Here is a 17,224-nt window from a genome sequence, read left to right as displayed (position 1 = left end):
TGCCTATACCTGCCCGGAGCGTGGCCCAATGATTTCTCAAGTGTGGCCTAGGCCCTGGTTAAAGCGAGTGTGTACCATTGCCCAGAGCGAGACCCAATGATATATCAAAGTGTGGCTGATCTCTGCCCCGAGACAGAGTCGATGATTCTTTCGGAGCGAACACCCGAAGCGAAAGGCCTTAACCTCTACTGTATGGTCCCGTCTACTTGCGCTTCGCCACGGAGTTGTGTGGGTTTTGGCAAAAGGTCTCGAACACCACTTGACCCTGCTCTGGATGTCAGTGTACGGACGGACTAGGTGGTTGATTCCTTGATTCTGACATCCACCATCATCCACCCCGTCCGGGGTGTTCAAGACCTTTTGCCAAAACCCACAGAACTCCGTGGCGTGAGGCGAAACGAACAGGATACCAGCCGGACACCAGCTGGGCGCCAAAACGGCAGTGCCGCACACGTCATAACCAGTCAAACACGTCCGTAAGCCAACCTCGTGTGGGATGTTCGAGACCTGCCGCAAAACCCACACACAACTCCGCGGCGAAGCGAAGTGGACAGGACATCAGCTGGACGTTCAACGGCAGCTCCCATCACGCCAGATCAACATACTCTCGCCAAGGGTGAGCTTCATTTTGAAATACGAAATCCGACCGACCGACCAATACCTCTCTCCGGAATCATCGTTGGGTGTCAAAAATTGTCACACCGGTCACACTGTGTCACACACCCCTCTCAGCCTATCGCTTTCTCTCTCTCTTGTCTCTTCTTTTTTCTCCTCCTCGTGTTGCATACTGCTCGGCCGTGCATGGGGACTAAACAACTAGTCCAGAGTTTTCTCGCTTTGCCATGGAGCAAGTGGTTTCGAACCCCGGACGGGTTGAGCTTACACTTTGACCAAGTATGGACCCGACATCCCCACAACACACATCTACTCCTGAAGCTGGTGAGGCTGAAAGAAGCGCTAAGCAAGGACTCGACTCCTGTCCATCGGCGTGTGGAAGGCCATTTGCCTGTTAGGATACGAAGTACTCCGTACGGATTCTCTGACATTGACACTGCCTCCACTCCGTAGACTTGTCCCTTTCCTCCGTACAGCACGGAAATAGTTTTGCCTGCATTTCCGGAATTCCTTTTTGTGTGACCCTCGCGAGTAACATTGGTTGTCAGTCCCATGTCGGAGAGTTGGAGCTGAACTTGGGCAATCAAATCAATCATGCATGCAGTAAGGTGGAGTAAAAGAAGGACTTGTATTGTATCGAGTGGTCGACTCAAAAGACGAGGATGCCGACTGTAGAGACTGACAAAGTGTCTTGTCATTACAATCCCCAACCACCAAAATATCAGCAGCCATGGAATGAAATGACAGACAATTACGGCAAGCCACACTTGTAAATGAAAGCCACAGCGATTGAATGAGGGAGATTAACAACAGTACCAGCCACTCCGTCCATGATAACTCTACCGATAGTAACTGTAGCGATGAGCAACTCCTGTTGCTGCTGCGTACTCCGTTCCCTAGTAAAAGGGTCAAGTTACTGCCACCATCAGAACAAATGGTTCAATGCAAGCCACAATCCAATATCACAATGTGACAATGTTATGATCCACAAACAACCAACAATATCATCTTGGTCTTCCAATCAAATCTTCTACCATTCGATTCCAGCACTGCCCCCTTTTTGACGCCTTGCCTTCTCCGGTACGAGTAAGTCCACTTCAATCTCAACAACGTAAACTTCGGATCAAACGCCACCTTTATCCGGAGATCGATAGCGTCAAAAAGATTGCCGGGGGGTTGAGATCAGATCCTAGCGACACGTTGGCTTCCCTTCAACGTCACTCCCTAACCTCCAGGGTATAAGAACTCGAGACTTTCCCCTTCGATCCGCAATCTAAACTTCTGTCCTTCACAACTCAAAATCAACACAATCCACTGAGCTACTCAGAAGACGCTACCCAGGCAAGTACCCCATACTCCTTTCAAACCATGGCATCCAGTTCGCCCACTCCTCAAAGGCCACAAGAACCTCTCAGCACGTGACTTGCATCACATGTTTCCATTTCTCTCAACACATGAGGGTTTCATCACATGTTACCCAGTACCCTTCTCAACACATGAGACTTTCATCACATGTACCATTCTTCCAAAAACACATGACTCTCATCACATGCGCCTTTACCATTCTCTCTCCCCAACACGCTCTTTGCCGTCAACGTCGAATGCAAGCAAAGTCCGTGGCTGACCAGACTTGAATGCCCTGCAGTTCTTTCAATCAACCACATGCAACACCTCACAGGCAACCCTTCATGGACAATCAACAGTGTTCAAGCCTCGCTCCGGAATCCAAGAACCCTCTCTGTGACGGAACCACCACCTCCACCTTGGCCTCCTCCGTGTCCCAACCTCCATCTACTGAAAAACCTTCCGGCGATGACAGTGACAATCGGGCATCCGCAGAATTGACCTCTTCCACAACCTCCGACCATGACAAGCGGACCTCCGCTGAAATAACCTCTACCACAACCTCTGTCCAGGACAATCGGACCTCCTCCACCCCGGGGGAAAATGGTCAGTACCAGACATATACCCTTTTCACAAAAACCAAAGATCCATCCAAATCCCAACAAAATCCCAGCTCGATGTCTATATATATCGGGTCATCTCCCATCCCAATTCCCAACCGTCCATCATCTTCACACACACCTCCATCTTCTTGTTACTGATGTCTTCCCAAAACAGTCATGGCCATCTCCAATCTGGTCACCGACAATGAGACCAACGTGGAGCCAGGTAAGTTTGACCCAAAACCAAAACACCATGACAAGTTCGCTGATGCCGAGATAGAATCCCCCCGAGATTCTGCTGTCGCCATCGAGACTCCTCAAGAGTCTGATGCCGACGCGGGTGATGAGCCTGATGATGATTCACCCGCGTCTGCATCAGACTCTGATGATAATGAAGATGAATATGACACCGGCTCAGGTCAGTATCCCAACCCCCAAAAACATACAAACCTCCAGACACCAACTGACATGGACTGACAGATTCTGATGATGGCTCGGACGCCGAGGGGGGCGTCGCCACCAACGTGGACCAAGATCCCGTTGGTGTATCAGAAGCAGAGACCGAGGTCGGTCCAGGCTAGCCTCAAGCCCCCCTCCCCCACCACCATGACTTCTGAGGTTGATGACTGACCGCGTGACACAGATGTTGATGTCGAACCAGAGTCGCTAAACGACCTGGTTTCAACGCGGCCGGCCGGTGTCAACGTTGACACTCTCCCTGAGCAGGAGAGTGTACCACCAGCGTTCTGGGGGATGCCCCGACGATGGGGACCAGGGCGACCGGGGTGGCCCCCTATGCCCCAGGCCCCAAGCTGTGCCCTCGAAGCGTCTCTCCCAGTCGAAGGACCCACGATCGAGGTTGCTCAAGCAGCCGGGTCCAAAGCGGCGAAAAGGTCCAGGCCCCCGAACTGGCCTGAGCCCACCGCAAGGCCTGCGCCGGCGAGAAGGACTGCGCCCTCGTGGACCCTAGGCGGTGATGACGAGGACGAGCATGATGAGACGTTACCTTCGCCTCCATGTTCGACTTCGTCGTCATCTCCTTCGTCGTCACTCCCTTCGGTGTCACCTCCCCCGTCACCTCCGACGACAGGGACACCGTGAAAGGGTCGACGAGCGGAGGAACTACCGAGAGGGCCCGCGCAAGTTCGGGAATCCGCACCGTCCGGTGGGGTGTGCTGGCGCGGGTTGGGATCATGACCAACCACTCCGGTCCCCAGACGTCACAAGAGATACCTTGTGACGCAACATACCCGTCGTGCCTTGGGTATAGGCACGGTAACGCATACTCTGTGCGTGCCCGTGGCCGTGGTGCCCGAGGAAGAGACCTCGTGTGCGAAACCGGGTCATTCAAATGTCTCGCCCGCAGAGTGAGATAGGAGACACAATCGAGGTGACCCGGTATCCTTCCAAGCCCACGTCTGCACCTCGCTTGGCCAATGGGATCGGCCCAAAGCCACCCATTCCTGCGCGACGGCAAGGCTTATCGTCACCGCCATCCTCGCCGTCACCAAACCCCCATTCTACGCACCCGGCACCCCAGGGCCAGTCATCATCACTGGAATCAATCACCCCGGACGACCCGCCACCGTCGTCTCTTCCCCCGACAGCAGCTCTATTCTACATCATCACCAGCGCAACCCATGATTGGGGCCTGGTGGGCGACACCTTACGATCGACGGACCTACGCGATGGTCCATATCTACCGCCTGCTCTTCACAGAATATTCGACCCTGTGAAGGAACAGGAATATATTTATATATGTATATTTTAAAGGACCAAGGGTTTCCGGTGGATGAAATCCTGGGTCCAGAATGGCCGGGTGGAAAAAGAAAAGAAAAGGACAAAAAAGAGGAAAAACAAAAAAAAGAAAGAAAAAAAAATAAGAAAACCAACCGATTCGACGCCAACCTCGTTTTGTTTCTCTTTCCAGTTTTACTTTATGGTGATTTCATCTTGGTCTTCGCCTTGGTCCACGTCTTCGTCTTGGTCTTGGTCTTGGTCTTCGTAGAGTAGAGTAGAGTAGAGAAGAGTAGAGAAGAGTACACACATATAGATAGGCCGAGGTTACTCCGTAGTTTCCCCGAACTAGCACCAGTTTCGTTCACATGATCAGAATCCTGTACATACTTTTGGGCAGTAATTAATAATAATAATAATAATAATAATTTGGGGGTGATTGCGCAGTTTACAGTTGCAGTAGTTTATCTAACACCCTCAGCCATTCCCAAGTCTACATACTCCGTACCTCTGGCAAACATCTGGCCATCCGAATCACCCTTCTACGCAATTCCCTAGTAGACTGTCACGCGATAATAACTACGAGTCCCAATCATCTTGAGTGTTGTGATTGTAACTCTTGATTGCCAGATTCCATCATTTCAAAACGCATAGTCGTGACACACACGGTATGTCAATCTCTCTACGGTATGTCAATCTCTCTCCCTCTCTCTCTCTCTCTCAGGCGTACCACCCAGCACACACACTACTGCACGAACTGCACTTGCACAACACACAACATACAGTGAAGGTTAACACCACTTTCCTTCTAGGCGAGTTTTGCCTCGCTCTCTCTGCGTTGACAGTTTCGATGCCCAAACCAGAAAAGAAGAGTGAGCTGATAGGCCTTGTTGCCTGCTTACTTGCTTACTTGCTGCCCACTTCTCGGTGGGTGGTGCCCTATTGGAGAAGGCCCATTAGGCTTGAGACACCTGCTTCTAGGCGACCTTTTCCCTGCTTGGTACGTTTGAATGACCTTTGGCGAAGCGAGATGCCTATTACTGCCCGACATGCAGACTTCTCGATGTTTTACTGGAGGAGACTATCAGGCTAAAATTTGGGTCGGTTGCCTTGTTTACCTCGGGCGTTACTAGCCTGGTGAGACGCCTATTACCACCCGAAGCGAGATGCTAATTGCAGCCCAACATGTGATTCTCTCGGCACCCTTCGGGCAGACTGTGAGGCTTACACCTACTGACTGACTTCTGTGTCTACGGCGTTAATGCCCCAGAGACAGCCTACAGTATTCCTACCTACTCAAGATGAGGTTTCTACTGGATGGATATTAGGCTACACACACTTGGTAGGTTGCCTACGTTACTGCCCTGTTGAGGCGCCCATCACCCCTCGAAGCGAGGCGCCTATTGCTGCCCAATATGTGATTCTATCGGCACTCTTCGGGGCAGACTACTAGGCTACACCTGGTCATCTGTTCAATGTTTTCTGCTACATTATTTGCTGCTCGAGGCGAAAGTGCCTATTTGCCTGTCCAAGTTCAAAGTGAGGCGCCAAGGTGTTACTTGTGGCTTCAACTTGCCTCGTCTCTCGATATTGTTCGTCAGCAGATTTTGTCATTCCTCATTGTACTACAGGCGTATCAAGGCTACTACATCTGCCAATCGTGAGCATGTTCACTCTGGTGTGTTGATGCCCAAAGTGTGGTGGCCTATTGCTACTGGGTACAGGGGTCTACCGGTGAGTCTCCGGGGAGAGTGCTGGGCTACGCCTGGTCAGCTGCCAATGGCCCGAGGTTTTTGCTCCGTTGGTGCCCAAACGGAGTTTCTCTCGGTGGTTCTTTGGGGGGGGGAAAGAATGTTTAGCTGCCGAGGGACACCCATGTCTGCTGCATCTGATCCCTAAGCCCCCCAAAAGTGAGGCGCCCATTCCTACCTGAAACCGAGCTAACCTATCGCTACCTACCAAAAAGCGAGGGCTCTCTCTCTCCCTGGTTAAACTAACCCAATGATTTCTGCCAACTTTGACGCCCCAAAAAAGCGAAGCGATCTCAACAGGCGCCCAGCCATGGCAGCACACCAACACACACACTCTCTCTCACCGACTCTCTCTCACCGACTCTCTCTCACCGACTCTCTCTCACTCTATCTACATTCTACTTCGCCCCATGGTTCTTTGCATTGTTACCCAAGGCGAGGCCAAACAGACTACCGACTTGCCATTGCATCTTCAGTCCTTTGTTCCCTCCTATCATAGAGTGCACTACTACATCGGATGCCGCCCAAAGTGATGCCAACACACTGCACCGCTACGTTGCCTCTCAGTCCTTTGTTCCTCCTACCACAGACTGCGTTTCGATATCGATGCTGCCCAGGTTGCGGCCAACACTCTGCGTCGCTACGTTGCCTTCCTACAGGACTACAGGGCGCAGTCTTCTATTCCTCCTACCACAGACTGCGTTTCAATATTGATTGATGCTGCTCAAGATGAGGCCAACACACTGCATCGTCACATTGCCTTCCTACAAGACTATAGGGCGCAGTCTTCTGTTCCTCCTATCACAAAGTGCCTTGCTACATCGACGATGCCCAAACTGAGGCCGACAACAAGCTACATGATGCATTGCATTCAGTCCTTTGTTCCTCCTACCACAGACTGCGTTTCGATATTGATGCTGCCCAAGGCGAGACAGACACACTACATCGCTACAATGCATCTTCCTACAGGGCTCAGCCCTTTTTTCCTCCTACCGCAGAGTGCGTTTCGATATCCATCCCGCTCAAAGTGATGCCAACACACTAAATCGCTACAATGCACCTTCTTACACGGCTGAGTCCTTTGTTCATCCTACCACAGAGTGCCCTGCCGCATCGAATACTGCCCAAGATGAGGCCAACACACTGCATTGTATCGCCTCATTGCATAACCACAGGGCCTACTCCGTTAGGTCCTTTGGTCCTCCTACCACGGAGTCAACAAGCTACATGGTGCAGGTGCATTGCATTCGGTCCTTTGGTCATCCCACCACAGACTGCGCTGTTACATCGAATGCTGCCGAAAGAGAGAGGGCAACAACAGGCTACATGATGCATTGCATTCGGTCCTTTGTTCCTCCTATCACGGAGTGTCTTGGAGTGTTATGCTGCTCGGTGGTGATACCAACACATTACATCGCTACGTTGCCTTCCTACAGGGCTTACTACACTTCGATCCTTTGTTCCTCCTACCGCAGCTCGAATGCTGCCCGAGTTGATGCCAACACACTGCATCGCCACATTGCCTGCCTCCAGGGCTCAGTCCTTTCGCTCGCCCTACCACAGTGTCAACATACTACACGATGCATTGCAACCGAATGGGGTTCTTTGTTCCTACTACAACCAGAAGTGTGTTGCTACATCGAATACTGCCGAAAGAGAGAGGTCAACGACAGACTCCATGGTGCATTTCACTCAGTCCTTTGCTCCTCCTATCACGGAGTGTTTGGCCATGGTGTTGCGGCCCAAGGTGCTGCCAACACACTGCCTTTGCTTTTACATTGCTCTCGCTGCATTGCATACCTACAGGGCTTACTACACTCGGTCATTTGTTCCTCCCACCACCGGAGCTGCTTGACCGTGTTGATGCCCAAGGCGCGAGGCTCTGAATGCTCCATGTGAGGCCAACAAGCTACCACCTGCACTGCATGTTCAAGCGTGCTTGGTCAAATACGGGAACATTCAGTCCTTTGCTCCTATCACGGAGTGCGCTGCTATCTCGATGCCGCCCAAGGCGAGACCAATAGCAAGCTGCAACGTGCATTGCATTCAGTCCTTTGCTCCTCCTATCACGGGGTGCGTTGCTATGCCGACTTCTGCCCAAAGTGAGGCTCAGTAAGCTGCACCTTGCAATGTTGCAATGTTGCATTCAGTCCGTTGTTCTTCCTATCACGGAGTGCGCTGCTACGGTTGCTGCTGCCCAATGTGAGGCAAACAACAAGCCACAGACTGCATTGTATACCTACGAGGGGTACATTCAGCTTCTTTCGTTCCTCCTACCAACCACAGAGCTGCTTGCTATGTCCATGCTCGAAGCAAGATCAAGGCATACTCAAAGTGAGGCCAGCAAACTACATCCGCAGTTGCATCATTGCCGCACCATCAGTCCTTTGCTTCTCCTATCACAGACTGCGTTGCTATGTCGAATGCTGCCCAAGGCGAAGCCAACACTGCATTTTGTATCGATGGATTGCATACCTACGAGCCTCGCACTCGATTTCGTTGTTCCCCCTGACCACAGAGCTGTTCGCTGACACTCTGTGACTTACCGGAGAATGAAGCGAGACAAAGCTACATGCGCATTTGAACCCCGATCCATTGCTTTCTTACTCGCCGAGTGGCTCATCCTTTGTTTGCTGCCCAAGGCAAGTTGAGGCCAGCAGACCAACGGACTTGCATTGGTGCATGTTGCACGTTGCATTTGCAAACGTCGAGTCCATCCGGTCATACCGGAGAATCGGTCTTTGCTCCAGGCGAAGGTATTGATGCCTCACAAAGAGAGAGACAGCAAACATGCATCACGTCGTTCACATTGCAATACCTACGAGGCAGATTCAGGGCTTTCTCCATGGCGACTACCTACTACTACCTTGCTACTAGGCGACCATGTCCGCCAATGTTGCTACCCAAAGCCGATGTACCCTATTGCTCACTGACCCCCCGTCGTAAGGCTACTGCCCGACCTGGGGCCGTTACTCGGTGCCCTACTGAATGACTAGTAGGCTACCTGCTACCTACTACCTATTGCTGCTAGGCGATATTTGCCTTGCCTCTGCTTGACGGCATATGACAACAAAGCGAGAACGCCTATTGCCTGTCTGCCCGCCCGTCCTGAGGCTGCTATCATCATACTCAGACCTGACCGCCACGACGCGGGAACTTCAAAAGGATTCGACCGTAGCCAGTCACTCAAACCGTCTCACTCGCTCTGGAATTCGTCGGACGCGGCGTGAGGGTTTGATCTCGGCCGGTCTCTCGATCCACTGCAATAACCAAACCCTCCGTCGACGTGCCACACGATGTGACAAAGTGCATGAGCCATGTACCTAGGCTGTCGGTCTCAAAACCCCAACGACGGTGCAACCCGATGCCTCGTTGAGCCCTTCGGACCCGATCGGCATGGCCGTGTCTCGGCGAAGAGGGTTGTCACAGTCCAGAGTCGAGGCCAAGTCTGACGTCCGCACGTCCTGAGGCTATCATCATACTTCTCGATGGCTCTACTGGATGGCTGGTAGTGCTGCCGGCTACCTGTTGCTAGGCGGCCTTTTTCCTGCCCGAGGCTGCCTATTGCTTCCTGCCCAACGCGAGGCTATTGCCCGACCTGGGGCTGCTACTCGGTGCCCTCCTTGCCCTACTGGATGGCTGTCAGGCTAAACCGCTTCTAAGGCGACCTTTCCCCCGCCTGCTACGTTTGATGGCCTTTTGGCGAAGCGAGGTGTGTTTTGCTGCCCCAAAGTGTGTGATCCTTGGTCTTTCCATTGAATTGCTCGAGATGATGCCTATTACTAACCCGGAGTGTGGCCTCGATGTGAGGTTGTACTGATGCCCATTTTCCACCCAAGGAGAGGCTCGATGCTACCTAAAGTTGTACACCCATCTCTGCCCCAACCGAGGCGCCCAAAGCGAGTTCCTTTTTGTCGCCCCGATGCTACCCAAAAGTGTTGACCCTATTGCCGCCCTAGAAGTGCGCCCATTGCTTGCCCGACACTGCCCGTAGCAAGACTGATTATCACTTGATACTGCCCAAAGTCATTGCGTTAGACGACCAAAGGCTCCCCATGCGGCGTACTCCGTCAAAATGGTCTTTACAAGTCGAGGCCTATTTCTTCTTTTACTGACACAGTTTTACCACTCATTCCTCTTCCTACTCTATCCGACGAGGCACTCGTTGTTGAGGCAACTTCCAGGGCCTCAGTCTCCAGGCCTATACATGTTATCGTCCCGGGAGCTGGTGCGGCAACGAGGAATACCTCAATCGGAGGAAGAATTACGCTCCTTTTTATGGACATCATGTAAAAATAGGTAGCAAACAGCCTTGTAGTCATGTCATCGAGGCCAGACTCGACAATAAATCATATTGGACCGCTGGCATTTAAATTACTAGAGGTTGCACCCAGTTTAAGAACCATTTACCGTCTCGAGAGTGTGCTCGCGGCGTTGACAATATTTCTACACGCACACACACACACACACACAGCCAAGGCTAAATCACATTCATCCAAGCGAGTTTCTGCCTTTGTCTCTGCTTGACGATCGATGCCATCAACCAGAGAAACTCCAAGGTACAGTCTGTTGTTTGTCTGCTCGCTCGTTCGCCCGACATAACGGGCCACAAACGTCTTGGATCTAAACCTGACATCGTTTTGCATAGTCTTGTTTGAGCGAGTTCTGTTCTTTGTCCTCGAGCCTCCATCTTCTCGCAAGTTCTCAACCCAGACGGCCTGTAGCGATTCAGGCACGATTGCCGAGAACAAAATTGACTTGATCACACAGTACGCGAGTCCAGACTATCATCATGAATGACTTCGAGGCGATCAATGAAATCCGGCCACAAAGCCCGCGACTACAACAAGGCAGGTTTCCTCACACCATGTGCATTGTCAGCCAGCCAATCTCGGCTGTCATGAAGATCCGATCAGCTGAATACTATGATTTCCATCCTTTCATCATACAAAAGTCACCGCTCTCATGTAGCTCGATGCAGAGTAACCTTGTTAGCCCGAGGCGAGTGAGCCTTCCTGAGATCCGCGCTCATCTCCTGCTGAGGAGTTTCGGCGGAATCCACCGTCTTTACCTTGCTTGTCACCCTCGCGGAGTGATGTGAGACTCAGAGATAGTTGATAATGACTCTTTTCTGTCTAGGATTCTAACCATGTGAATAGTGCTGTTTACTGATTACACTAGTTCTATTCGGAAACTGCCTCGGCCTGTGCCCACACACACACACACAGAAGACTGCGCTGCTGCGGCCTCAACCTTTCTTTGGTCATGCCTTTTGTCCATAGCCGTGGCCATTGACGAATCACTTGTCTTTCATAAGCCCTCGGAACAAATAGCACACCTCGTCTTCCTGCCCCTCGCTTTTTCATGCACACCATCATTCAACTCCGAACTTGTCCGTGGTGCTGCTTCCGGTAGCAGCGTTGGTGGTCATTGGAGTGGTGGTCAGTAGTGACAGTAGACAGGGTCGCGGGAGGGTGTAGTCTCGATGCCAGTGCTGGTGGATTAACGAGAAGACGTTCGGTTCCGACTTGAAACCCCCAGCCGAACATGAAGGCAATCTCGGTGGCTGTGTTGTAGGCGGTCAAGATCGGTCTTGTGGTGACCACCTTCGAGAACATGTGCCATCATTTCACCCCTTAAGAATCTTGTGATATCATGTCGAGACTCTTTTTGACTAGACTCTGACTAGTAGGCCCCTGATTCCCATCATACCTCTCGCATTTCTGACGGGACGCCTTTGTATCCGACCGAACAAGCGCCTTTTACATTCAGATGCTCACTCGAATGTCCGACGAGCTTGTCTCAGTCCTGGTCTTAAATCCATTAAGACCGATCCATTCATCACGCCACTTTCGAAGGTGAGGAAGAGACCTGTGACGAGCACCGGCGCAACGAGTTCGATTCAGGTTGGTGCATGACGGAACCATTTGGCCATCGACCATTGATCCTCAAGCATCCACTCTAGAAACATATGTTTATATATATGGTGGGGACATTGTTGTTTGTTCGTGCCGACGATGACATGCTGCTGCTCTTCGGGGAAATATACATTTCCAGCTGCCTCGTCTCGTAGTCATTCCTGACACCATTCAAGGATCGTGGTCAACCTCATGGTAGTCGAGTGGAAAGTCATTGTCGCCAGATACACCCAAATGTCTCTGGCTGTTCTTCCCATGGTCTCAAAAAGACACATGAGCCTCGGAGGCGGCGAAGAAGTACAATGGTAAGGAAAAAGCCTCATCGATGCCTTCGCGACAGGATGCAATGCCAAGGTCCAGATATTGAAAGCTTTCATGCGTCGCCGGCGCTCGACGACACAGGTTGACTCTGATTCCTCATTGTCTCGACGAGGAACTCCACACCTATCCTGGGTGTTGTTGTTGTTGCAAGTCCTTCCGAATGGTACTTTCGGGGTGGGTTGGTGACGAGTCCTTTCGAAATGACATTTTTGGGTGCGTTATACCCCGTACAAAGCTGACTCATGTAGCTAGACGAGCCCTTGCGCATCAAAGTGGTCAATACCTCGCTTTCCATTCGGGAAAAGGTCTTGCGGGGAAGATTGGCCCCAGGTCGGTATAGGTAAACCAACAGATGGCCGTTGTTGTCGCGGATGACTTCCCAGGTGCGGTCGGACACCGATTTCCCCCTCGACCTTCACGCTCGAAGGCAGTAACGCCTTGGATTCAGGACCTCGAGATCACGGCCCGTTGACAGAAAAGGATAGCGCAGTGTGGTTGACATTCTTTAGGTCGTTAACATTCCGGCAACTGGACCGCCAGGGTCCAGAGGGTCGCGGACCTCGTGAGAGGCACGATGGCACACAAGGCCATCTCTCTCATCAAGGGACGGAGTCTGTCGTTGTGTTCATGCAGTTTGCAAGGACGGAGGACCTCTTTATCAAGGTGTGCGATTAAACCAACATTCGCGGTGTGCGATGGCTAGAGGGGTGACACCTGTTCGATTGAAGAGTTCAAGCAGGTGGCGGCGGCCAGGGCAGACTGTCCTCGTCTTGAAGGTGGACTCGGAGGACTCGGCGGACTCGGCGGACCATAACCTGCAAGAGGCCAACCATGTGGTGTTTTTGGGAAAGGTCATCAACATTCACGTCAGCGAGGGATGGTGGTTATTATTGATATCCATGGCCGATACAGCCTGCAGCTTGATGCCGTTGGGGTCAAGAGATATGGTTGTTGTTGATACCATCGAATCGTCGTAAAAAAAGGCGAATGAGACCTGACTAGGACGGTGATCGGGGAACTTCGGACACATGACTTGGTGTCTGTCTGGCTTGACCGAGAGAAAACTTCTCTGGCTTTCCATCATGCTCGCAAAGCCGAGGAAGAAAGACAACGACAGGCCGCCACTCAAGCTAGCCAAGTGGATGGTTGCACCTGGTGACGCGCACCAAGTTTCGGGGCAAGGCTATCGGCAAAATGGGGCCCGATCCTCGCTATTACCCATCGGCTATCGATCCGCCGATGGACATGCTCAAGGACAATATGGACAGCCCCCGGGATAGGCGTGTTCATGCAGTTGGTGTGGACGGAGGACGTCTTTGATTGAAGCGAGGTATAGATTATTGTTATTGACGTCCATCGTCGACACAGCCTGCATCTTCATTCCGTTGAGATTGAGGTATGGGTTGTTGTTGATGTTCAAGGGGCTGGTCACTGGGTGTGCCTTGTTGGTCAAACGAGTGTTGACGCCCTTGATGACAACCAGCAGAGTGTGAGCCTGGTTAAAGAGGTCACAGATGGTGGTGTTGGTGGAAGTGATTTGGACGTTGTCTGGAACGTTGGATCCCACCACGGACATCAGTTGAGGGATGGCATGTTGACACTGTGGAAATGGTTAGATGACTGGCTAGTCGTGATAGGGACCGAAAGGGACTCACCTGCCGAAAGGCACCGACAAAGTTCAAGGGCACCAACAGATGGTCGCGGAGCTCGGGGGAAGCCAGTGATGACTTGCCTCGAGAGCGTTGTTATTGGCGAGATCAAGAAACCTCCACCGATCTGGGTCAATGCTGGGAAAGAAAGGTTGCCCAGTACATCATGAAGGTCAAGATTGTGGCCTGCCTCGTTGTGTTCGGAGACGTGGATCATCAGCGACGGGGGATGGGACGGTGTTCTTTGTCTTTCGTCGACGACCAGACGCCGCAGCCATGAATGGCGGACCCAAAGTAGGACTGTTTCTTCAAAGGTGTCCTCCTCCTCTGCCTGCGCAGGTGTATGTCTGGACGACGGCCGCACATGGTGGGTCACTTTCAGCTTTTGTAGCATGCTCTGGGTAGGAGGCTCATTGAGAAGTTGCATGTTTTCCGGTATGCCGACCTAAACCGGTCAGATCATTGTATGATTACGACCTTTCGCTAGACATACCAATCATGTTTGGGAAGCGCATGGTTGAGTATGGAGAGTCTGAAGACAAGGTCTATGATTGACGACTGAGGACAGTGTTTCAAAGCGGATGTTGTGGTTACTGCTGACAAGATCGGAACAAAGGCAGAAGGAAAAGGTAACGATGGCTACAATGAGCGCAGATGCGGCCCGATGCGAAGGCCATGAGAAGATGGAGAGAGAGGGGTCAGGACAGAGGTAAGCACAGAACAAAGGAACAATTTCACGCTATTGTCTCTGCCAGAGGTTTTCGTTGCTAATATGAAGAACCCATTCCCGGTGAAAATCATGCCGGGCGCAGGCAAATGACGTCTCTGGGAATCATATTGATTCGATGCAGCGTTGAGTAGCTCGTTGCCACTCACCAGGACTTGATAGGTTCTTGTTTCTTATGCTGTTTAAAATATCTTGGAGTTACAATTATTATTCTTGCATCACCTGCGCACTATGTTTACACATGAGAACTATTCAACGCCATTCACACTCAGTTTGCCTACACAGATAAATTGAACTTCTGGTCCTTGTTACTTTTCCCGCCATACATATTTAGACGAGTTCATCGCCGGTCAGCCGCCGCCGCCGCCACCACTATGAGAGTGCTGGCGTGTGTGGTTCAAGCTCTTCGTCTCGTCGATTCAGCGAAGGCTATGGCATTCCTTTGACAATGCTGCACTTGCTACTGTTGTCCATGGTCGATCTCCTGGTCAGGTCGATCTCCTGGTCAATTCGACCGCCACAAGAATTCGCTGGTGAGGCGGTATTCACCATCACCGACTGTGCTCTCATCCTCCTCATAGATTGTCGCCAAGAAACGGTCTTCTAGGGGCACCTCCTCTTCTGGTGCTTCGACGTCTCCAGCGGAAAGAGCTTGGTTCTTTGAGGCTGCCGAGTTGACGTGTTCTGGGCCAGTTCTTTGGATTGAGGTAGTGGACAACAGCTTCCAAGCAACCGCAGCCAATGGGACACTTGTTAGGTATCATTCTCCACGGTATGAACAGTTGTGAATGTATCACTATGCAGTATGCCTTAGCAACAACGGAGATAGCCTCAAATTTTTCAAAGGAGAAAAACAGGGGGGCCGGGAACGAGGATTCGATCCGATATCGAATGTACGACGCCATGGTCGAGCGTTTGCCGAGGGAGTTTGCTGCTGCGCCTCAGGCAGCGAAGGTGGCAAGGAAGCCCGCGGGGCAGCTGGAGAGTCGTCTGGAAGCTGAGCCCTAGCCTTGGGCTCTTCTCTCTCTTTGTCGGCATCAGCGTCGTCAGGTGCACTCAATCCCAATCTACCGAAATGAACAGCTGCCTGTTCGACGGCCTTGGTTGGGCATCAACTTGTAGCAACTAGGAGAAGGTCGCCTAGTAACAGGTGGCAGATAGCCCATCAGCCATCCCATAGGGGCATCAAGAGGTATGTAGCAGCCTCAGGACAGGCGTGGGCAGTAGGATGTATCTCAGTTCTCTCAGTTGGGCATCAAGTCTGCGATTGTCTCGCTTAGACAACTTGAAGTTCCTCGTCATGAAAGGTCCAGAGAACGAGCGAGCTGTATCTTAGCCTCTTTAATCACTGTCCAAGTGATTTTGCCATCATTGTGTCTGGATCGTAAATGACTGGGGTAATTGGAAGAGGAAGCGAATTGTATCATCTCCGGTAGGTGTGACACTACGAAACAAGTATTAGTCTTTACCTGAGCATGACTTGCCATCTATTGAACATGCTTAAGTACTTACTTGGACGACTACAAACCTTTAATGAATGCCTAGTAAAGGCATTGAATAACTCATACCAGTATTGGCGGTGGATTGCTGTACGGTACCGGGAGCATTGGCGATATCTCGAAGCTTCTTCAACCGGATCTTGGAATTAACTCGATCAGTTGTTGAGTTAGCACTGATTGAGGAGATTACTTGGCTGCCGATTCCTGGGAGCCCTTCTTCGTGCTCGCTGATCTCAATATCTGAGGAGTTAAAGTTGTCCATGTTGACTCTGCAGTGTCTCTCGAGGGTCCGTGTTGGTCAGGAGGTCCACGACCCGCGTGCAGTTCAGCTTCTGAGAGGGACTCAGTACGGGTGGCCAGAGCTTGCAGGAGTCTCTCAGGTCTGTCGCTGGGTCATTTCTCGGCGTATATAGAGCGATATGTGGGACAAAGACATCACGCTGCGGGTCTTTTGAGGATTTGAGGCGCCAGTCGGTGGAGATCGTAAGGAGTGTGCGCAGTCTGCCACCCGCTGTCAAAGTAGGTAGCAGCTTCAGGACAGGTGGGTGGGTAGGTGGGCTAGCAGACAATGCAATGAATGTCTCGCTTTGTGGCATCCAACTGTAGCAGGTAGGAAAGGTCGCCTAATAGTAGCAAGGTTGAAATGCAAAGATCGATCCATTTATCCTGCACTGCCCGCCGCACTCGTGTCATCACTTTAACTTTGGCTTCTCCTTTTGTCATTTTCGGCAGTATCAAGCTTCTGACCCGTGTTGCTGACGGGGCGCGGGTTTTGCACTCGGACGTCCGACGAACTTGTCTCTACCTGACTGAACAAGCGTCTCTTGCATCTGGATGCTCATTCGGACGTCCTTTTGCATTTGAATGCTCACTTGTTCAGTCGGACGTCCGACCGAACATCGACCGAACACCGGCCGAACAAGCGCCGTTTTACATTCAGACGTCCGACTCAGGGCAAGTGACGTTTTGCATTCGGATGCTCACTCGGACGTCTGGCTGAATAAGCGTCTCTTGTATTCGGATGCTCAGTCGGACGTCTGACAAGCTTGTCTCTATCCGAC

At 51.7% G+C, this 17,224-nt stretch overlaps 6 protein-coding genes across 6 annotated transcripts; 3 read left to right on the top strand and 3 right to left on the bottom strand.

Moving 5' to 3' along the window:
• Positions 1-1,432: 1,432 nt before the first annotated feature.
• Positions 1,433-4,554, bottom strand: PV06_08334 (uncharacterized protein). Its single transcript, XM_016409656.1, has one exon. It carries the CDS (start codon positions 3,754-3,756, stop codon positions 3,355-3,357), a length of 402 nt encoding a protein of 133 aa, XP_016259964.1. The 5' UTR covers positions 3,757-4,554; the 3' UTR covers positions 1,433-3,354.
• Positions 2,250-3,142, top strand: PV06_08336 (uncharacterized protein; the record flags this gene model as incomplete). Its single annotated transcript, XM_016409658.1, has 4 exons — positions 2,250-2,565; positions 2,737-2,787; positions 2,842-2,979; positions 3,042-3,142. The coding sequence occupies 4 exons, from the start codon at positions 2,250-2,252 to the stop codon at positions 3,140-3,142; spliced, it is 606 nt and encodes a 201-aa protein (XP_016259966.1).
• Positions 3,913-4,332, top strand: PV06_08335 (uncharacterized protein; the record flags this gene model as incomplete). Its single annotated transcript, XM_016409657.1, has 1 exon — positions 3,913-4,332. One exon carries the CDS (start codon positions 3,913-3,915, stop codon positions 4,330-4,332), a length of 420 nt encoding a protein of 139 aa, XP_016259965.1.
• A 3,213-nt stretch (positions 4,555-7,767) lies between the features above and the next one.
• Positions 7,768-10,380, top strand: PV06_08333 (uncharacterized protein). Its single transcript, XM_016409655.1, has one exon. It carries the CDS (start codon positions 8,179-8,181, stop codon positions 8,578-8,580), a length of 402 nt encoding a protein of 133 aa, XP_016259963.1. The 5' UTR covers positions 7,768-8,178; the 3' UTR covers positions 8,581-10,380.
• A 3,157-nt stretch (positions 10,381-13,537) lies between these two features.
• PV06_08332 (uncharacterized protein) lies at positions 13,538-14,364 on the bottom strand (the record flags this gene model as incomplete). The annotated part of the gene is made up of 2 exons (XM_016409654.1): positions 13,538-13,888; positions 13,981-14,364. The coding sequence occupies 2 exons, from the start codon at positions 14,362-14,364 to the stop codon at positions 13,538-13,540; spliced, it is 735 nt and encodes a 244-aa protein (XP_016259962.1).
• A 557-nt stretch (positions 14,365-14,921) lies between these two features.
• On the bottom strand, positions 14,922-16,818 carry PV06_08331 (uncharacterized protein). Its single transcript, XM_016409653.1, has 2 exons — positions 16,177-16,818; positions 14,922-16,108 (listed from the first exon to the last, which is right to left on the bottom strand). The coding sequence occupies exon 1, from the start codon at positions 16,757-16,759 to the stop codon at positions 16,412-16,414; it is 348 nt and encodes a 115-aa protein (XP_016259961.1). The 5' UTR covers positions 16,760-16,818; the 3' UTR covers positions 14,922-16,108; positions 16,177-16,411.
• Between the last annotated feature and the right edge of the window lie 406 nt (positions 16,819-17,224).

The sequence above is a fragment of the Exophiala oligosperma genome, assembly GCF_000835515.1.
Source record: "Exophiala oligosperma strain CBS 72588 unplaced genomic scaffold supercont1.8, whole genome shotgun sequence".
NCBI lineage: Eukaryota > Fungi > Ascomycota > Eurotiomycetes > Chaetothyriales > Herpotrichiellaceae > Exophiala > Exophiala oligosperma.
Note: the sequence above shows the minus strand (reverse complement) of the source record. Positions and strands in the feature narration are given on the sequence as shown.